Source organism: Salarias fasciatus (genome assembly GCF_902148845.1).
Source record: "Salarias fasciatus chromosome 7 unlocalized genomic scaffold, fSalaFa1.1 super_scaffold_4, whole genome shotgun sequence".
NCBI classification, from domain to species: Eukaryota; Metazoa; Chordata; class Actinopteri; order Blenniiformes; family Blenniidae; genus Salarias; species Salarias fasciatus.
In genome coordinates this window covers 240001-258595 of record NW_021941229.1, presented here as the reverse complement: position 1 = coordinate 258595, position 18595 = coordinate 240001, and the positions used below count along the sequence as shown (strand labels likewise).

General features: G+C 46.2%; 1 protein-coding gene across 4 annotated transcripts in view; it reads right to left on the bottom strand.

Annotated features, from left to right (window-relative positions):
* The window catches only part of pi4kaa (phosphatidylinositol 4-kinase, catalytic, alpha a), a 103009-nt gene extending 96550 nt beyond the window's left edge, over nucleotides 1–6459 (bottom strand). For 3 of the 4 annotated variants that reach the window (XM_030084472.1, XM_030084474.1, XM_030084475.1), the window contains exon 1: nucleotides 6291–6459. In XM_030084472.1, coding sequence (XP_029940332.1) covers nucleotides 6291–6389 — 99 coding nt within the window. In that variant the 5' untranslated portion in view covers nucleotides 6390–6459. The remainder of the gene's footprint in view (nucleotides 1–6290) is intronic. The other variant, XM_030084473.1, reaches the window with a different exon arrangement.
* Between the last annotated feature and the right edge of the window lie 12136 nt (nucleotides 6460–18595).

Below are 18595 nucleotides of genomic sequence, written 5' to 3'. Positions count from 1 at the left end.
GAGTTTCAGCAGGTCCACGTCGATGGCGGATTTCTTGGACCAGAGGTCCAAGAGTGTCTCGGGAACCGAGGTTCCATTTAAATGTACTCCTACCACGGCGTGGAGGCTGTACAAAGGAGAGCTCACACGTTTTAGTGAGCATAAGAGAGACGGGTGATCCTGAAAGCGGTTTTGGATTCCAGCATGTGGTTGCTGGTGACCGAAAGGAGGTGTAGTCAGCGGTCTCTGCAAGCTGGATTCTGGGAGCGGCATGAGCATCGGTGCCGGACCTCGGGACTCGGTGACAGCGACTCTGCTGTTGGAAGCGGCCTGGTCCATTTCTGGACCAGATGGAATCGGATCGCTGATTTGGGCTCGCGGGTGCCCAAGATGGTGATCGATCAGCGGCGCTGGTCGGTCGAGGAGGTCGTGGCCGATGACTCGTGGTTCTGTGTTCAGTGTGGTGACGTTGGTGGGATGCACCAATGATGTCTCTTGGAACGTGATGTTCACCCAGACCGATGGTGTTGTGGGTGAAGAATCCTGAGTGTAGCTGGTGATGCTAACACTGCAGGCTGCCGCATGAGATGGTTTACCAAGAGAGAGCAGGGTTCTCCAGGCCACTGCGAAAGTCACTGAACACATGGAAGTTGTTTCAGACCCAGAATGAAGCAGGGCAAGAGTGATGACACACACCTCTACCACTGCGGTGGTGCAAATGCGCTTGAGATGATCTTTGCGCTCAAAACGGCTCAGGAAAGTCAGGAACGGTAAGTATGAGGGCTGGAGATCGGTGGTCTCGGCCCCCCTCTTTGACTTACCGAACTCCCTTCCCCAACCCACAGGGGGAGCCCTGTGAGCGGCAGGGAGGGAGTCTCGGCCTAGTCAGGCGAGGAGGGGCTGGTGGTCCTGCACCCCCCTCCGGGAGGTCAGGTCCAGGCCCTGTATGGCTGCTTGAGTGCAGGTTTTCATCCACTGCTGCAGCTCTGTTCTCAGGTCGTCCCCTAGGGGGAGCCCTTGGTTCTTTACAGACTCACCTCTCCATGTGTGGCTTGGGTCTGACCCCACTTTGTGTTGAGGGTTCTGCGGACCCAGTTTCTCACCCATTTGACCTGGTTGTTTACCCTGGTGTCGAGGCGGTGGGTGTGTATTAGACCGCCCTATGCCAACCGCTTTAGGGGGAGGGAACTCATGACCTTCAGATCGCTGGTTTGTGCCGCCTGTCGCCTGGATTCCATGGACTCTGGCGCCACCTACAGGCTTTGTGCCGGTATGGCGTTGACGCTGCTCCCACACCAACTGCGCACGTCTGCGGAGTTCTGTCATGGTGTGTCCGGCGGTCCTGGAAAACAGAGCGACATTGAACCTCACACGGCCGTGTGGGTTATCAACAAACATGGACCAGGGTGCATGATCATCCTCCAGCTCTGGTTCTGTGCGGCTATCTCTCAGGCGTCTGTAGTCCTCCCCTGGAGGTTCAGACTTCTTATGAGAAATCACGCGGGGACCAGGCATTGCGGAGGCGGGGTCATGGTACACTTCACTGAGAGCCTGATGGAAGTCAGGGTGTCGGTCTCTGATGGAGGGTGGAAGTGATTCCATGCACACATGGATGCTTCTGGACTTTTTCTTCCAGAAAAGCTTCAGCTTTTCATGATTGGAAGCGGAGGGAGAGTCCAGGAAGAACCGCTCGACCTCTCGGAGGTAGTCCTCTATACTAACCTCCGAGCGACTGGGGTCGAAGCGATCAATGTCTCTCACCAGGGATCCTGACTGGCGGGTGCTCGGACCACGCCCCCTGGGAGAGCTGAAGCTGTCAGAGTCTGCTGGGTCTAACTCTGACCGATCTCGGTGCGGATACAACCGAGGATCTCTAGGCCGGTGGAAGTGGAGGCTACTGGGGTGGATGGACTCCACAGTAGCTGGGGGTCCAAAGCTGCTGGCACCGCGGCGGGCCTGCAGTGAAGGAGTGGCGGGAACGCCAAGATGCACGCCGAAGCGGCGGGACCCAGATGGAAGGGGACCGGCTGGAGGTGGAAACTGAGAGACCTCAGTGTAAGAAGCGGGGGAGGAAGCATGATGGTGATGTGGAGCAGAATCACTTACCTCATGGTAATATGCGGTCTGCATCCATGCTATGACACTCGGCTGGCAGACGATGTCGAGCCTCCCTGATCGGGTTGCTTCAAGATGACCCCGGTTGGGGTCGGGCTGTCCATCTGACTGGACAGGTTGAAGATCACATCGCAGGTCTGCTCCTCCCTCCCGAGGAGCGCTGAGCTGTGGCTGGACCGGGTGCTCGGTCCTGTCAGCGGATGGGAGGTCGACGACCTCGGGTGATGTTTCTGAAAAACCTGCGGTATATTTCTCCTCTGGTGGTGGAGGAGGGCTATGTGACTCTGGGAGCTCCACAAGATGGTTCTGGCCCGGCTGGGCCAGGTCCTGTGGGTCCGTGACGTCACAGGTCAGCTGATCGTTTTGACGTTGCAGCTGAGACAGATGCACTTGGGCTTTCTGAGCTTGGAGCTCGGCTTTACGCTGGCAGAGTAGCGTAAGTTCGTTTAAAGTGCTTGTAATGACGCTCGGCTGGATGCCGTCCGGCTGGGTGAGCTTGTCAGCCAGTCTCCGGATTTCTGCGTCGCACTCTTCAATGCTGAAGTCATTGAAGCGTCTTCTCTCTGGCACGGAGAGGCATGAGAGCACCGCCGCTGCTGTGCCATGCAGGGCTGGCTCTGGAGGCGTCCGCAGCGCCTCTGCTGCTCCTGATGTCTGAATGCTCTGATTATCCATGATAATAGAGGCTTACACTCAATATCAGATGAGCTTGCTTGTGAACACGTGTTAAAGTGCACAGGTGAGCCGTACCTGTGACTTACAAACCTACGAGGTTATGTTAATTGCTCGATTGCAGCCTAATCAGGTTAGTAAGACGAGTCTAACAAAACCTGGTGAGCAATAACTTGACTGTTGCTTTCCAAGAAGAGTTAAAAATGCATGCGATGCAAATTTAACAAGAAAAACCACTCTCTATACCACTTCACAACCACAACTGACTTTGTTCGGCAATGTTGTAACACGTTCTCTGAAAAACCAAATTCTGCCAGAATAAAGTTAACAGCAACGAAAAACAACAAAGGAACAATTCAGGTTTTGGGAGTTTTGTGACAAAGCCTGGTTTAAAACAGCCTCACACGGGCCGCACCAATATGTTGGGGTTTACGATTGGTAATTGGGAATAAATTACTAAAGTATTGATTACTGAGAGTAATGGATTACTTTAGGTAATTTAGTTACTTATTAATTTGGGTAAATTTTGATTTACCAATTAATACTTGCAGGTCATTAACAGTGGATCACCAATAACAATCAATTATGGCATAATAAACTGTTTAAAGTGAAGCACCAAGTAATTTAACCCAACATCAATTATTATTAATCAGAATAAATGGTTATTTATTCGTTAATAATGTTAAATAATCAGCTATTTGGGAATGGAGTAGACCACAGAGTGATTTAACCATTAACTTATTGATTAACAAGGTGTTATTAATTAATCAATAATGCCGCAAATTACCAATTACTGGAAATGGGTAAATTACAGAAAATGAGCTGAGGGAAGTTGTGAATTATGCGTTAAATGAACCTGTGGGTTATTTAATTAATAATTCCGGGGCACCACCTCGTCAGAGGAACATTCATTACCAATTTTCAGTCTCAAAGATGGAAAGATAATTTAAGATGGATGTTAATCTTTGGATAAACAACCGTTAAATTATCAGAGAAGGTGTGAGATCGAGCATAGACTGTCCAACCATGGGCATTTGTCACAAGACATCCAAAAAGAAGCATGAATCGTTCAGTTCAGTTAATGAGCGTTTATTAACAATGTCTATTACTAATTAACACATGATCAACAAAACAAAACATTCAAACTTGCAAGTCGTGTGTGTGTGTGTGTGTGTGTGTGTGCGTGCGTGCGTGTGAGCGTCCGGAGACGCACAGGAAGGGGCGTTAACCCGTTCGGAGCGTGGCCCGATGGGGTCGGCTGTGTGGTCCTTCTTCCTGGAGGAAGAGGAGGTGTGTGTGATTGTGGGCGTGAGCGTGGGTGTGTGTGTGTGTGGCGGAGCGGCCACCCGAAGCGACAGGAGTCGATCCTGAGTCACTCACGAAGTAGTCGTGACTCGGGTCACGCTCGGGTGTTCGTGAATGTCCGGATCGCTGAGGAGTCTGCACGTGGGTGTCCGCATGCGCGGTAGAGAGAGAGAGAGAGAGGATGAGGGAACGCCCGACGGGCGGCGCATCTGTGGACCCCGCGATCCACGCTTGCGTAGATGAGAGAGAGAGAGAGGGAGAGAGGGGGAGAGAGCGGGGGAGTCTCTCTGGGTCCCAGGTCTGGGCTCCGCGAACTGAGTGAGAGCGGAGCGACGGTCCCTGTCCGGCTACCACGGGAGGGGTAGCGGGGAGGGGCGGAGTGAGAGAGAGTGCGAGCGGCGCGCGTGCGTGCTCTCGACTCGAGGTCTACCGCGCGGTTCAATTCCCTACTCTCGGGTTAGTAAAGAGGCAAGGCGGAGGAAGATGAGCCTGTCTTCCTACCTCACACGCACAGATGCAGGGCTAGCCGGCATCTTGCGGGTCTGATCTGTGAGGAGGAAGCGCGTGCTCGTGAACGTGCGCACGGGAGCGCACGAGGAGAGAGAGAGATGGAGAAAGATGAAGAAAGGAAACAAAGGAAACAACAATGCATATATCATGAACGGCTTCAGTCCTGGTTCACAATAAAAACACACAAGCATTGAATCATCACCACTAATTAAGCTGCCTAAAGCCTGCCCAGGTCTCAAACCTTGTGTGGTGGGGCTTTAACGAGCGGCTCTCCGCCGCTGTGGGTCCTGTGGCTGATGAGGTGTTCGGTGGGGAGATCAAAGCCGTCGCTCTGATCCCGATCCGGTTCTGTTGCGTCCAACAGAACCTCAGGCTCTTGGAAAGATCCACGTGGAGGAAGAGGTCCCGGTTCCTCTGTCCGGGTCCTCAGTTGGGTTTTGCAGGGGGAGGAGAACGGAGGAGCTCTGAGCCGTGGTCCAGCTGGTGTCTTCGGTCTGCTCCGGGGGAGTCCCTGCCGTTCTGCTCCGCTGGGAAAAGGGGCTTCACCGGTGAAGAGAAACTGGTCCCAAAAGTCCCGGCCAGCGGGTCCGTTCGGTACCGGGTATAATCCGTTGGAGAGACGGCTGTGCGTCCTTCCTGGATAAAATTCTTTTAGAACTCTGAAGATGGAGGGCAGGATCTCAACTTTTGAGTGGCAGTCGCTCAGCCAATCAGAAGGCGATCTGAGTCCTCCCTCCTCTGCTCTGGGGAGGAGCCTCACGAGCGCCCTCGTGAGGTTGGCAGTGGTATTGCACCCTTATCTGGCTTCTTTGTTCTGTGAGGACAGATAAGCGGCCATTACATGAGGTTTCTTTGTTCTGAGCACATGGTGGAGGAGATGGGCAGCCATCTCAGGTTCTGGGGAACAAGATGGTTGTGGCCTCCTGCTGAGAGGAAGAAGTTTCTCTCTTTGTTCTAGAGAGCTTCAAAGTCTGCTGCGTCTCCACCACAGCGGGGGTCATGTCTCCTTCATGACGGGGGGACAGTATTCGCAGACAACATGACTCCGGGTCATGCCTTAGCTGGGTCTGTCCATCAGTGCGTCCCCAACATAAGGAAACATAAAAGGATAATTTTGTGTACCTGTAGTTACTGAGTCACATCAGATACTTTACCAGAAACGTGGCAAAGTAAATTGACATGAAGTCAAGCTAAATCTAAATCAACCATGATCGCTTTCAAGGTCCTGGGTTCAAATCCCGGCATGGGCTCAGGGCTCGTGTGTGTGTGTGTGTGTGTGTGTGTGTGTGTGTGTGTGTGTGTGTGTGTTGGCCCTGTAATGGACTGGAGAACTGTCCAGTTGGATCCTGCCCTGGCCCATAGGTAGCTGGGATTGGCTCCAGCACCCGCGACCCTTCACAGGATAAGCGGCTGAGGAAATGACCGGATGAATGAATGAATGAATGAATGAATGAGCCACAATTTTAGCTGATCTACCTCTCTTAATGAGAAAATTAGCCTGGATGCTAAAAACAGCTAGCCTGCGCTAGCTAGCCTCAGTGTCAGTTACAAACACGGCATTAAAACCCGCAACGAGAACGATATGTTGTAAAGCGGCTCAATCAGAGACGCTCTGTGCCGTCTTCAGAATGAGAATGGGGATTTAAGGTGTGTGAAGTGTGGAGCGAAGGCTCTGACATTAGCCTGTTAGCTCCGGAGGCTAAGGATACCTTCTCGATGGGAGCCTGTCGGTGAGCGGCTAAAGAGCGGGCCAGAGACAGCACGGTGTTGAAGTAGAACCCCCGGCTGGCCCCTCCGGTCGCAGCCATGCTTCCAGGTGTCCGGGTGGTCGCGGTGGTCGAGATGCTACACAGACTGCAGCAGCATCTTCTTTCAATCGACTCCGGAAAAACAGCGACACTGACAGCTACGGCGGCCGGTAAGGCTCACAAAACGCGAAGCAAGGTCACAACACCAACAGGGGACATCGTCTGGTTTATTCCAGGAGGGGAGTCGGTGTTTACCAGGGGTCTGAAATCGAACATCTCTTTAGGGTCCGAGGGTGTGTAGCAGTGGTCCCTGGAGAAGTGGCTATACTGTAAAATTTCGTCTTTTTGTTAAGTAGTCCAGAAAAACACCCTGTTTTAGCAATGGTCACATACAAGATGACTATTCACTTCATCCAAAATCCATCAGTAATACTTGCTCACTGTTATAAAATTATCCTGACTTGTTCAGGAGTCGTTTGTAGTTTTACAGGTCACACAAGCAGCCTGCATAAATATAAAATATATTCAACATGAGGAAAATGGTGTGTCAGTTATTTTTGGAACTTCTTTTTAATTAAGTCCTTCAAAGCTGCAGCTGACAATACATCCTTGTTCATATTTCACCTTAAATGAAAGACACAAATCATTCTCATCTACACATCAAAAGCAATCAGATAAATTAAAGCTGTTGTAAAACTGAATAAATGATCACTGAATGAAATGAATGGCTGATCACTATTTTCGCAAACCTGCTATTAAAATATACAGTATAATATCACCAAAAATATTGAATTTTGTCATTTAAAGGTGTAATACAACATTTTGATTTCCGGGTGGATCACCTAAATAACTGGTGGGTCTGTTTGTCAATCATTCTGACGAGCTGCTTTCGTAAGGCGGTTCTACGTGCTCGCGCCCAATCAGCTTCTCCCTTTTGCGCATTCAGAGTGTTTATGTAGCCGGTGAGCTTCTGAGCTCGTACTTACCGATGGCGAGTCTGACATAATGAAACTGTAGCTGTTTCGGGAAAAAAAAGCTTTATTTATGAGCGAGGCGGATCGCAGAAACTGTACAGAGCCGTGCACGCCGGAGAAGAGGAGATCGCGCTCGTACACTTCCGCGTTTTCTGGGAGAAGCAGGAGAGCCGGGCGGATGGTCTGGCGCATGGCGTTGTTCAAAAAGTGAGTAACAGACGTGGGGCTTCGTCTTTTCGAGAAAATGTTGTATTATACCTTTAATAAATGCTTTATTTTAAAAGTGTTGATTTCAAACATTCAACAAAATAATGATACAAGACAATAATATTTAACAATGAATAGTGAACAAACGTACTCAGCTCAACACTCACACTCTCTCAACTCAGTCTTACAGAATATTCCAGACAAATTTGTTTTCTCCGGTTTTTGCACTGTCTGGAACACAGACAGAAGAGGCACTCTTCAACCAGGTCCTTTCTGGGATCGAACATGGACGTCGGAGGGCTGTTGATGTTAGTCATCATCAACTCTGATATATTTTATATTTGAGATGAGGAGGACGGCCCTCTTGTCCGAGCTTACATTGTTCATAAGGCTAAAGTTCCTCTCACACTCTGCTGCGCTGGCCGGAAATGTTCTCATGCAGTTCATGAGTGGCTTCAGGTCCTTGGGCTCACTACTGGGCTCTTCCAGTAGGTCCCGCATCCCATTCAGTGCTTGGTCTGTGCACAAGCTAAATCGCTTGCACAGTCGCTTAGCTTGTTCTTCACCATGGTGGATTCTGGGCTTTGATGGCCACTTACTCCGATCAAGGATGCTGAGGTCCAGGATTGTCTCATCTTCAAGAGAAAGATATTTCTCCAGATTGTTCACAAGGCCTTGTGAGAACTGGCCTGGATTGATAGTCTTTGTGGCGTAATCTAAAGTTGTATATTTATGTCACCACCAGAGGGCAGACCACGCATGGAAGGTGCCTTGATACTACACATTAGGACTCTACTGCCAGAGAGTGAGAATGGCTGTGGATCTGGATTAGGTCTCTCCTGATGCCCTTGTTTGTAATTTGACACCTGGATCCTCAGCTTCACGTCCCAAATAACTAACAGCTATGTTCTCTAACTAAAGTCCAAAGTTCTCTGTTCTCTCTCTGTTCGGGTGTAAAAGCTGCTCGTCTGACACTCTTTTGAGTGTCGGTTCCGAAGAATCGTCATATCTTTGCTCTCTCTTCCTTCTCTACAATCATTTTTGTTTGTTTGTTCATTTGTTTCCCTTGCACTCTTATGGTGCATTCAAACCGGACGTAAAGAAGTAAAGAAAAGGGGGGATTGGGTCTTCCTTGTATACAGGCTGTATTTCCAGCTCAGATTAGGCCTCCAGTTTGTCGTTGCTCACAAGCATACCCTGCAGGATGGAAGGAAATAAAAAGCACAATGGTAAACGGACCAATAAGGGCCTTACAAGCAGACAGTAAATTACAGCGTGAATTAAGGGTTTCAAATGATTTGATTTTAGAGGCCCTCCTGAGATCCTGGCAGGGAGCTGAAAAGATATGTGGACTGGAGATGCACAAAATATCTGAGGTGGTGTGCATATGATTCAGACTGTACACTAAATATTCATGATGGGAGGTTAAAATGGATTTCTAAAGTTTTAACTGATTATCACTCATTTCTCCACAAGGGAGCATTTCAGAGTTTTGAAGCGTCACAAAATAATCATGGCCTGGGCTCACAGCATTGCTAGAGATACCTGCAGGTCACACACCATTTAATATAATCCTAAAAGAAGCCGGGGGAAAAAGAAAGTCAGGATTTCTGCAGATATTTTCATCTTTAGTCAATTGCAAATATCTAGAACATATCATCCAGCAGTTTTAACAAGACAACACAGAATATATATATATATCAGTGGTGGGCCGTCAGGGCCTGCAAAGCCTTCTCTGCTGGCCTAAAAAGTACCTGAATTACAGACTGATGTAAATTATATTTTGTCCATAAATAATTAATAAATGATTCCAGATGGTATGTTCCAGTTCCTTTCATAGTTTTCCCGTGGTCACGCTGCTTCCAGACATGTTTTTTTCATATTAAATCATTTAACCAATCAGATTTCAGGCATCATCTGTTGCTAGGGTCAAAGAAATCTGCCCGAGGCCTTCGCTATCCGTTCCTGATGGCGCAGTGAAGTAAAGTGAAGCGTCAAACAGACAGCTGCTTCAACCAATCAGATTTCGAGTTGGCGACTCAGCGCCTTCTAGCTAGCTACACTAACAACAGCAGATCCAGGCCCTCTGATTTACATTCACCAAGAGATACAGTAGGGGGCGGTATGCACCTAAGTTGTTGGTGGCCTACCTCAATTATTCCAAAGAAGAAGAAGAAGGAAGACCTGAAGAGAAATAAAACTTAGGCCAGAAATCCCACAGGGCAGCTGGACTTTCAGCCCTGGCTTTATGGAACTGAAACGCACGGATAATCTATATGACAGAGCAGTTGAACTCTTTTTGAGGAAGGAAAGGAGGATGGATTTTGTTTTCAAATAATCGGGATTTTGGTGAGTAAAATGTTCCTTTTTTCCTAAATAATATTGCTGTTTTATTAAGTTGTTGATGCTCATTGTATGTGCACAGATGTAGTAGGAGACTTGTGCACTTCAGCAAAGGCATTTATTCTGGCTGCACAAGTATCTATCTGCTGTGCAACAACTCTTTATGTGCATATCTGCATAATAAGATTTTTTTTTGTAGACAAAATAGTTATTGAGAGGTGGATTGGTTCAGGCGGATCTGTTCTGAAGGCCTTAGTGTGAAATGCACGGTCCGCCACTGCTATATATATATATATATATATATATATATATATATATATATATATATACATACACACACATATACATATATATAGTACATATACATATATATATACATATATATATATATATATATATATATATATATTAGCGGTGTGCTGATACATCGATTATTAGATTAATCGTGATGCGACACATAATGATTCGATTACGATTCATAAATATTTAAAATCGATTATTTTTCATAATAACTAGACGCCAGGAGCACGGACGCCACTTGCAGAACCAAAGTATTGTTCCTGTGCACCACCCGGACATCTATAGTGACGGACCGGTTCATTGAGCTTTGGAACCGACGTCACCGCGCAATGCATTATAGGACGACGGCGCCATTTTGAAGGGGTAGAGAAAACACTTGAAAATGCAAAAGAAAAGAGTTGCTACCGCGACCGATTGCGTCCGGATGCACAATTAAGATACCTCGTTCTTACGACATCTCAGGACAGGTCTGACATCGTGTACGCAAGTTTGACTCAGTGTGGATTTACGGTGTAGTGCAGAAAAAAACCTGGCGGAGCGTGAAAAGCACATCTCAAACACGCTGTAAAGCAGAAGCAGCACATAATCAGTGCAGATTAAAAAGTGAAAGAATAAAAAATAAAATAATGCCCTTACAGAACATCTAATAATATCCCCTCTTGTGGTATTAATGAAGGATTTTTAACTTTCAATAACTTCGCTGAGTCCATCCTGCCACGGAGAGGAGCTGTTTTAACAGTGCGCAAAGACGCACACGCTGCTGCGGAGCAGCTTCAGACCCACTGCTGTTTAGCCCCGAAAAGATGGGACTTTATTTTGGCAGTTTTAAACAATATTGCACTGGGTGATAGATAGAGTTACTTTTGATGCGCCGGCGCCACGAGAGGAGCCGACGTGGAAACCAGCAGAGCCTGGACTGGCTGGACTGAGGACAGGACCTGAAGAACCGCTACTGAAATGTAAATAAACTCTAAAGTTTAGCAAATTATTAATTTACTCAGTGGTGTGAAGCCAGCAGCCCAGAAAATAACATATCAGCTAAAGGGAGATAAAATACAGACAGAGGACGTTTAGTCAAACATTTTATTAAGACTTCTATTCTTTAATTTAAGCTGCACCGACAGCGGGTGGCACGCGCCGCCCTCGGTGGCCTGAGTCCCGGGTCCACTCGGTCCTGTGTCCTGTTCGGTCCGGGGTCCCGCTCGGGACCGGTCCGGTGCTGGGTGTGTCTCGGTGGGACCGTCCCGCTGTGGGGAGCAGACCTGGCCACGGTGCCGCTGTCTGGCTCTGAGACATAATTAAACGAAACAATAAAACTCTGAGCTGTGTAACGTGAGTCAGCGTCATTATTTGTAACATCAGGGTTAAATTAACGGATCTATAATCTGTTCAGACCTCAGTCGGTCCGTTCGTCCAGATGACGCTGTTCATCGCTGCTGCAAGCTTCCTCCAGACAGCGTTTCCCTTTTCTCCTTTAATTCCCGTTTTAATTCTTCCAAAGAGCTCCTCCTGATTTACCTCCACCTGAGAGGTGATGCTATGATTGTGGAAAAACTCACTAAAATGTCAGTCCGACTGCCAGGATGGGGAGTGGCAGCAGGAGGGCTTTGTTTAGAATAATTAATTAGCCATGTGCTAGTCTTAGCGTAGCTTGTTTAACTGACAGAGTAATTTATGACAGAGTAACTTATTCATTACCAATACCAAGAACTTACCAGAATGAAAATGTGTGGAACATATCAAGAGATATCTTGGGATGACATCGAACTTTATATCCACACGTCTAACAGCAGCGATCCAGGCAAGTCGCTGCCTTTTAGTAACATAATACGGTGCTTCCAAGCGGGAAAACCAAAAAAAGAGAGCCCATTATCTATTTTTTTGCCCTTCCGGTCATGCCAGTGAGCCTTACAACCAGCAACACAGCAGTTTCGAACCATTTTTGTCATTACTTTTCCAACTTCTAATGGGTTTGCACTGCAGCGCATTTGTAGTACCCCTTCAAAATGGCGGATAAACATTAAAAATGGCTCCGCCCCTTTTTTGTGACATCACGCTCCAAAGCTCAATATGGCGACAGCTAGCTCTTTAGCTACAGTAACAGAGTGTGAGATTCATTCTTCTGGATTAAAAGCTAGTGCTAAATGCCAACGCTGCTTTTGCTAAAGAGAAAATCATTCAAAGTTCTCGTCCACAACATATTCATCCAATAGATATTCGTCCATTTTACGCTACACTGGAACAAAAAGCACCGTGTGTAGCCTCATGTCGCCCCGGAAACAATGAGCCGTACTGCGCATGGCGCGGCGCCGTAAACAAAGCTTTCAGTTCAGAGGTAAACAAAACAACCAAAACATTTATCTCTGTAATATGCCTGAAAGAAGTCCAGAGGCGTTTGGCAGCGTGACGATGTTTATTCCAAGAGCAGGGATCAGAAACATGCGTTAGCATCGGCAGTCGAAAAAACACGCACACAACAACACTGCAGCTCCCGTAGCTCCCGCTGACGTTACACTACCGCCTAGACATATAGACATAGATATCTAGATGTAGGTGTCTAGATATGCTGCACGCCAAGTCGTAAATTCAAATTGAACATATATCTGCATATATGACATATCTGCTATTGTTTGCACTTAAGGGAGGTAACTGTTGATCTTTTGTCAACAGGGGCAGCCTTTTGTTGTATTGGCTCTTGAGGCCACAGCTACAGGCACAAAGTTTATGCCATGGTTGCTGATGAACCACTTGACATCAATAAAAAATACTTTTTTTGAATTTGTTTGATTACTTTGATTTATGTATACCGAGAAACAGCTGTACATTGTTTCAAAGTATGAAGTGGGCACTAAGTGAGGGGGTAATAAAAAAGGAAAAAAAAAATCATGATAATCGCTTTTATCATTAATATCGTGATAATCGTTGAATAATCGAATCGTAGCACCCTGAATCGTAATCGAATCGAATCGTGAGGTGCCTTAGATGGCACACCCCTAATATATATATATATATATATATATATATATATCTGGAGAGAGAGAGAGAGAGAATGGGAGACAGAGAGTTAAATGTGTCTCTGCAACATCGCGTGGCGGTCGGGGACGGTGCCTCTGGATTGGCAGACCCCCCTGTTTAAAAAGGGGGATCGGAGGGTGTGCTCCAACTATAAGGGGATCACACTCCTCAGCCTCCCTGGGAAAGTCTATTCCAGGGTCCTGGAGAGGAGGATTCGATCGATAGTCGAACCTCGGATCCAGGAGGAACAATGCGGTTTTCGTCCTGGTCGTGGAACAGTGGACCAGCTCTAGACCCTCCATAGGGTGCTCGAGGGTTCGTGGGAGTTCGCCCAACCAGTACACACATGTGTTTTGTGGATTTGGAGAAGGCGTTCGACCGCGTCCCTCGTGGTGTCTTGTGGGGGGTGCTCCGGGAGTCCGGGGCCCCTTGTTAAGGGCCGTCCGGTCTCTGTAGGACCGGAGTAGGAGTCTGGTCCGCATTGCCGGCAGTAAGTTGGACCTGTTCCCGGTGCATGTTGGACTCCGGCAGGGCTGCCATTTGTCACTGTTTCTGTTTATAATCTTTATGGACAGAATTTCTGGGTGCAGCCAGGGACCGGAGGGGGTCCGGTGCAGGGACCACAGGATTTCATCTCTGCTTTTTGCAGATGATGTTGTCCTGTTGGCTTCATCGAACCTGAACCATCATGCACTGGGGCGGTTCGCAGCGGAGTGTGAAGTGACAGGGATGAGGATCAGCACCTCCAAATCCGAGGCCATGGTCCTCAACCGGAACAAGGTGGCTTGCCCTCTCCAGGTCGGTGGAGAGACTCTGGTCCAGGTGGAGGAGTTTAAGTATCTTGGGGTCTTGTTCACGAGTGAGGGACAGATGGAGATGAGATTGACAGGCGGATCGGTGCAGCGGCTGCAGTGATCAGTCGTTGTATCGGTCCGTCGTGGTGAAGAGGGAGCTGAGCCGAAGGGCGAAGCTCTCGATTTACCGGTCAATCTACGTTCCCACCCTCACTTATGGTCATGAACTTTGGGTCATGACCGAAAGGACAAGATCCCGGATACAAGCGGCTGAAATGAGCTTCCTCCGTAGGGAGGCTGGACTCCCTTAGAGACAGGGGGAGGAGCTCAGTCACCAGGGAGGAGCTGGGAGTAGAGCCGCTTCTCCTCCACATCGAGAGGAGCAGCTGAGGAGGCTCGGGCACCTTTTTAGGACGCCTCCTGGACGCCTCCCTGGGGAGGAGTTCCGGGCATGCCCAGAGGGGGGAGGAGACCCAGGACCCGCTGGAGAGACTATGTCTCTCGGCTGGCCTGGGAATGCCTTGGGATCCTCCCAGAGGAGCTGGAGGAAGAGTCTGGGGACAGGAAGTCTTGGCATCTCTGCTGAGACTGCTGCCCCTGCAACCCGGTCCCGGATAAGTGGTGGAAGATGGATAAGAATAATAATAGAAATCTTACCGAAGAAAATACCTAATTCTATACACAACATAAATCTACTATATATATATATATATATATATATATATATATATATATATATATATATATATATATATATATATATATATATGTATAGAGATAGATAGATAGATAGATAGATATGTATGTATATATATAAAACTGTGTTCTCACCATCCTCCCAGCTTGGGGGTTCCTGCTCCCAGTGTCCCGATCACTACTGGTATCACTGTTGCCTTCACGCCCCACACTCTCTCTATCTCTTCCCTCAGCTCTTGGTACTTCTCCAGCTTCTCTGCTCCTTTTTCCTGATGTTCCATCACTTGGGATTGCTACATCTATCACCACAGCTGTCTTCTGCTGTTTTATCCACCACCACTATGTCAGGTTGATTGGCCATCACCTGCTGGTCAGTCTGAATCTGGAAGTCCCACAGGATCTTGGCTCGATTGTTCTCGACCACCTTTGGAGGTGTCTCTAGAGTTACCAACCGGTCCTTGAAGAACGGAATCCTTACATATTTGGACGTAAAAGTGTGCGTTCCGTATTGAGCTGAAAAGGAACACACTTTGTTCTGTATTTTTGTGAGAGTCAACACGTGAGAAATGGAACATGCGCTTTTTCATGAAAACTTACGGTAAATTGTTCACCGGCTCTCTGACGTTCTGTGACCAATGAGCTGACAGAGATGGCTCGACAGCACAGAATCACTCTGATCTCATTGGTCAAAAAAAGACCGTTCCTCGGAGGCTACGGCAGTTCATTGGCCAATAGTCAGTTTGGTCATAGAGCGCACGGGAAGAAGTAAATCAGAACATTAAAGCAGCGCAGCATGGTTTCCAGAGACATGTCAGTTTGTGCCATTTCCATATCGGATATATCATGTTTAGTTCATTGATTTGTGTCTGCTGCTGCAGACTGTGGTGTTTTCAGTTTAGAAACCGAACCTTGTTGGTTTTTTTGTTCAGAAGGTTTTTCAGTTTTGATTTTGCACTTTTTTAGCTGAAAATAAAAAAAGAACATGTTAAAATCCAGAAGAGACAGCAGCTGTTTGATGTTATTTTGCACATTTAGCAATAAATATAGAATAGAATAGAATAGAATAGAATAGAATAGAATAGAATAGAATAGAATAGAATAGAATGGAATAGAATAGAATAGAAGACTTTATTAATCTCACAGTGGAGAAATTTACAGGTGTATAGGCTCATAGAACCCACAGCAGGGTGCAAAAGTAATGAATGGTGCAATAATTAACAAGTAACAGTGCAAATCATACTACGACTGATAATACAAGCTAAAGTCAATGAAGATCTAACTGTATGTACAACCTGAATCTTAAAAATATAACAGGAAACATATAATATATACAATATATACAATACAATATGCAATATACGATGCAATATACATAACATAACATAACATACAGTATGAAATATAATATGTACAATATGTTTTAGCGGAGTGAATGGATACAGCAGAATGAATGGATGATAAAGTGTCACTGAAGTGTCACTGAAGTGTCACTGAATTTCTAAAAAGGGGGGTGGGTACAGGATATTATAATTCAATTCAATTCAATTCAATTCAGCTTTTATTAATAAAGTGCCAATTACAACATGGTCGTTTCTAGACACTTTTACAGAGAAACCCAACAGATCCACATGAGCAAGCATAAGCGACTGTGGAAAGGAAAAACTCCCTTTTTAGGTTGTATTGGGACCATGGAAAAAGTGCCTAGAAAGTGAATTTCGCTCCACTACGCTGGATCTACATGTTCAATGCATTTTTTCAAAGAGAATACCCTTCTAGACGCTGGGTTAAAAGTTCTACTCAGAATATTTGTCCAAACTTTGTCACCAGCCAGGAATGTCTTTATGAGAATACCCAAAAAACGAAAATCTGGTGCTGCTGTTTTTGCTTGTTTAAGTACTGTGTTAATTCTGGCAACATAAAATCTTTATCAAATGTCATTAACACATCTACCAAACATTTGAAACAAGTATTGGTGCCTTAGTGTACACATAGGTGAATTCAGAGTGAGAAATGTAGCTAATTTCTTTAAGGAAATGCTTCAACTTAAAGGTGGAATACAACATTTTCTCGAAAAGACGAAGCCCCACGTCTGTTACTCACTTTTTGAACAACGCGCATGCGCCAGACCATCCGCCCGGCTCTCCTGCTTCTCCCAGAAAACGCGGAAGTGTACGAGCGCGACCTCCTCTTCTCCGGCGTGCACGGCTCTGTACAGTTTCTGCGATCCGCCTCGCTCATAAATAAAGCTTTTTTTTCCGAAACAGCTACAGTTTCATTATGTCAGACTCGCCATCGGTAAGTACGAGCTCAGAAGCTCACCGGCTACATAAACACTCTGAATGTGCATGCGCAAAAGGGAGAAGCTGATTGGGCGCAAGCACGGAGAACCGCCTTACGAAAGCAGCTCGTCAGAATGATTGACAAACAGACCCACCAATTATTTAGGTGATCCACCCGGAAATCAAAATGTTGTATTACACCTTTAAGTCCCTTTAAAAGTGGAGTGCACAGTTGAGGGAGGTGACTGAATTTTTCACTTCTGGGGGATCATATAGAGGCTCTGGGAGGCAATGTGACTGTAAAGACTCCTTTTTAAAGTGAATTTTGCATAATATGACTCCTTTAAGTGGAACCATCAGGCTGGAGCTCCGTCTACTTTCACTTTTACCGTCATGTTTTGTCTGCTGCGCGGACCCGAGCGAACAGGAATTCATGACGATTTTTACGTCACTCGGACCAACGCGCACCCACGCAGACATGTGAAGCTGGACGGGCAGCAGACAGGAGGCAGAGGAGGCCTGGCGTCAATTCATTTATCAAAACAAGAAGAAAGCAGTATGGAGGGAGATAAGCCGCTGGCCCCATGGATTCTTCTTGTTTGATTAAAAAAAAGTTGAAGCAGTTTTCTGTTCTCCACACAAAAAGGAACACTGGCTAAGAATGCTCTGTTTAATTGTGCAAGAAAAAAAGTGTGGTATCTCTTAGTTTGACTTTTCTTGTGCTACTACATTTGTTACAGACCTGAAAATGTAACTCCTGCCAAAAGCCAACTTTAGAGGGACTGCAGAGGGAGCACTGCACACACACACATTATGTTATAGTGTGCATGTCTTTTGAATATTTATTTTATTTGGAGCCTTTAAATAAACACATCACGTGTTAAATACAGGGAAAAAGGGTATATTTCAGACATAGTTGGAAATTGCAATTATTTGTGATTAATCATGATTAATTAATTTGGAAGCTGTAATTAATCTGATTAAAATTTTAATCATTTGACAGCCCTAATATATATATATATATATATATATATATATATATATACACACAATGGGGGAAATAAGTATTGAACGCATTAACTGTTTTGTCATTACATTTATTTCCAAAGATGCAATTCATGTGACATTTCTTCCAGACACTGGTATTAACTCAAATAATCCACACATGAAAAGAAATCACAACATTCAAATCCATAAATAGTGATTATGTGGAATTAAGTGCAATAACACAGGAAAAAAGTATTGAACACACTATCTGAGACTCGTTTAATACTTTGTGGAGAAGCCTTTGTTTGCAATGACTGCTTCCAGACGCTTGTTGTATGTATGAACTAATCGCCCACACTGCTCAGGTGTGATTTTTGCCCATTCCTCCGCACAGATTGTCTTCAAATCCTGAATATTCTTTGGTGCCCTCTGGTGAACCCTTATCTTTAGTTCTTTCCACAAATGTTCGATCGGATTTAAGTCAGGTGATTGACTGGGCCATTCTAACACATTGATTTTCTTTTTTTTTAAACCATTCGAGAGTCAACTTTGCCGTGTGCTTCGGATCGTTGTCCTGTTGAAAGGTCCAGCCCCGTCTCACCTTCATCATCCTGGTGGATGGCAGGAGGTTCATCTCAAGAATTTGCCGATAGATGTTTCCATTCATTGCT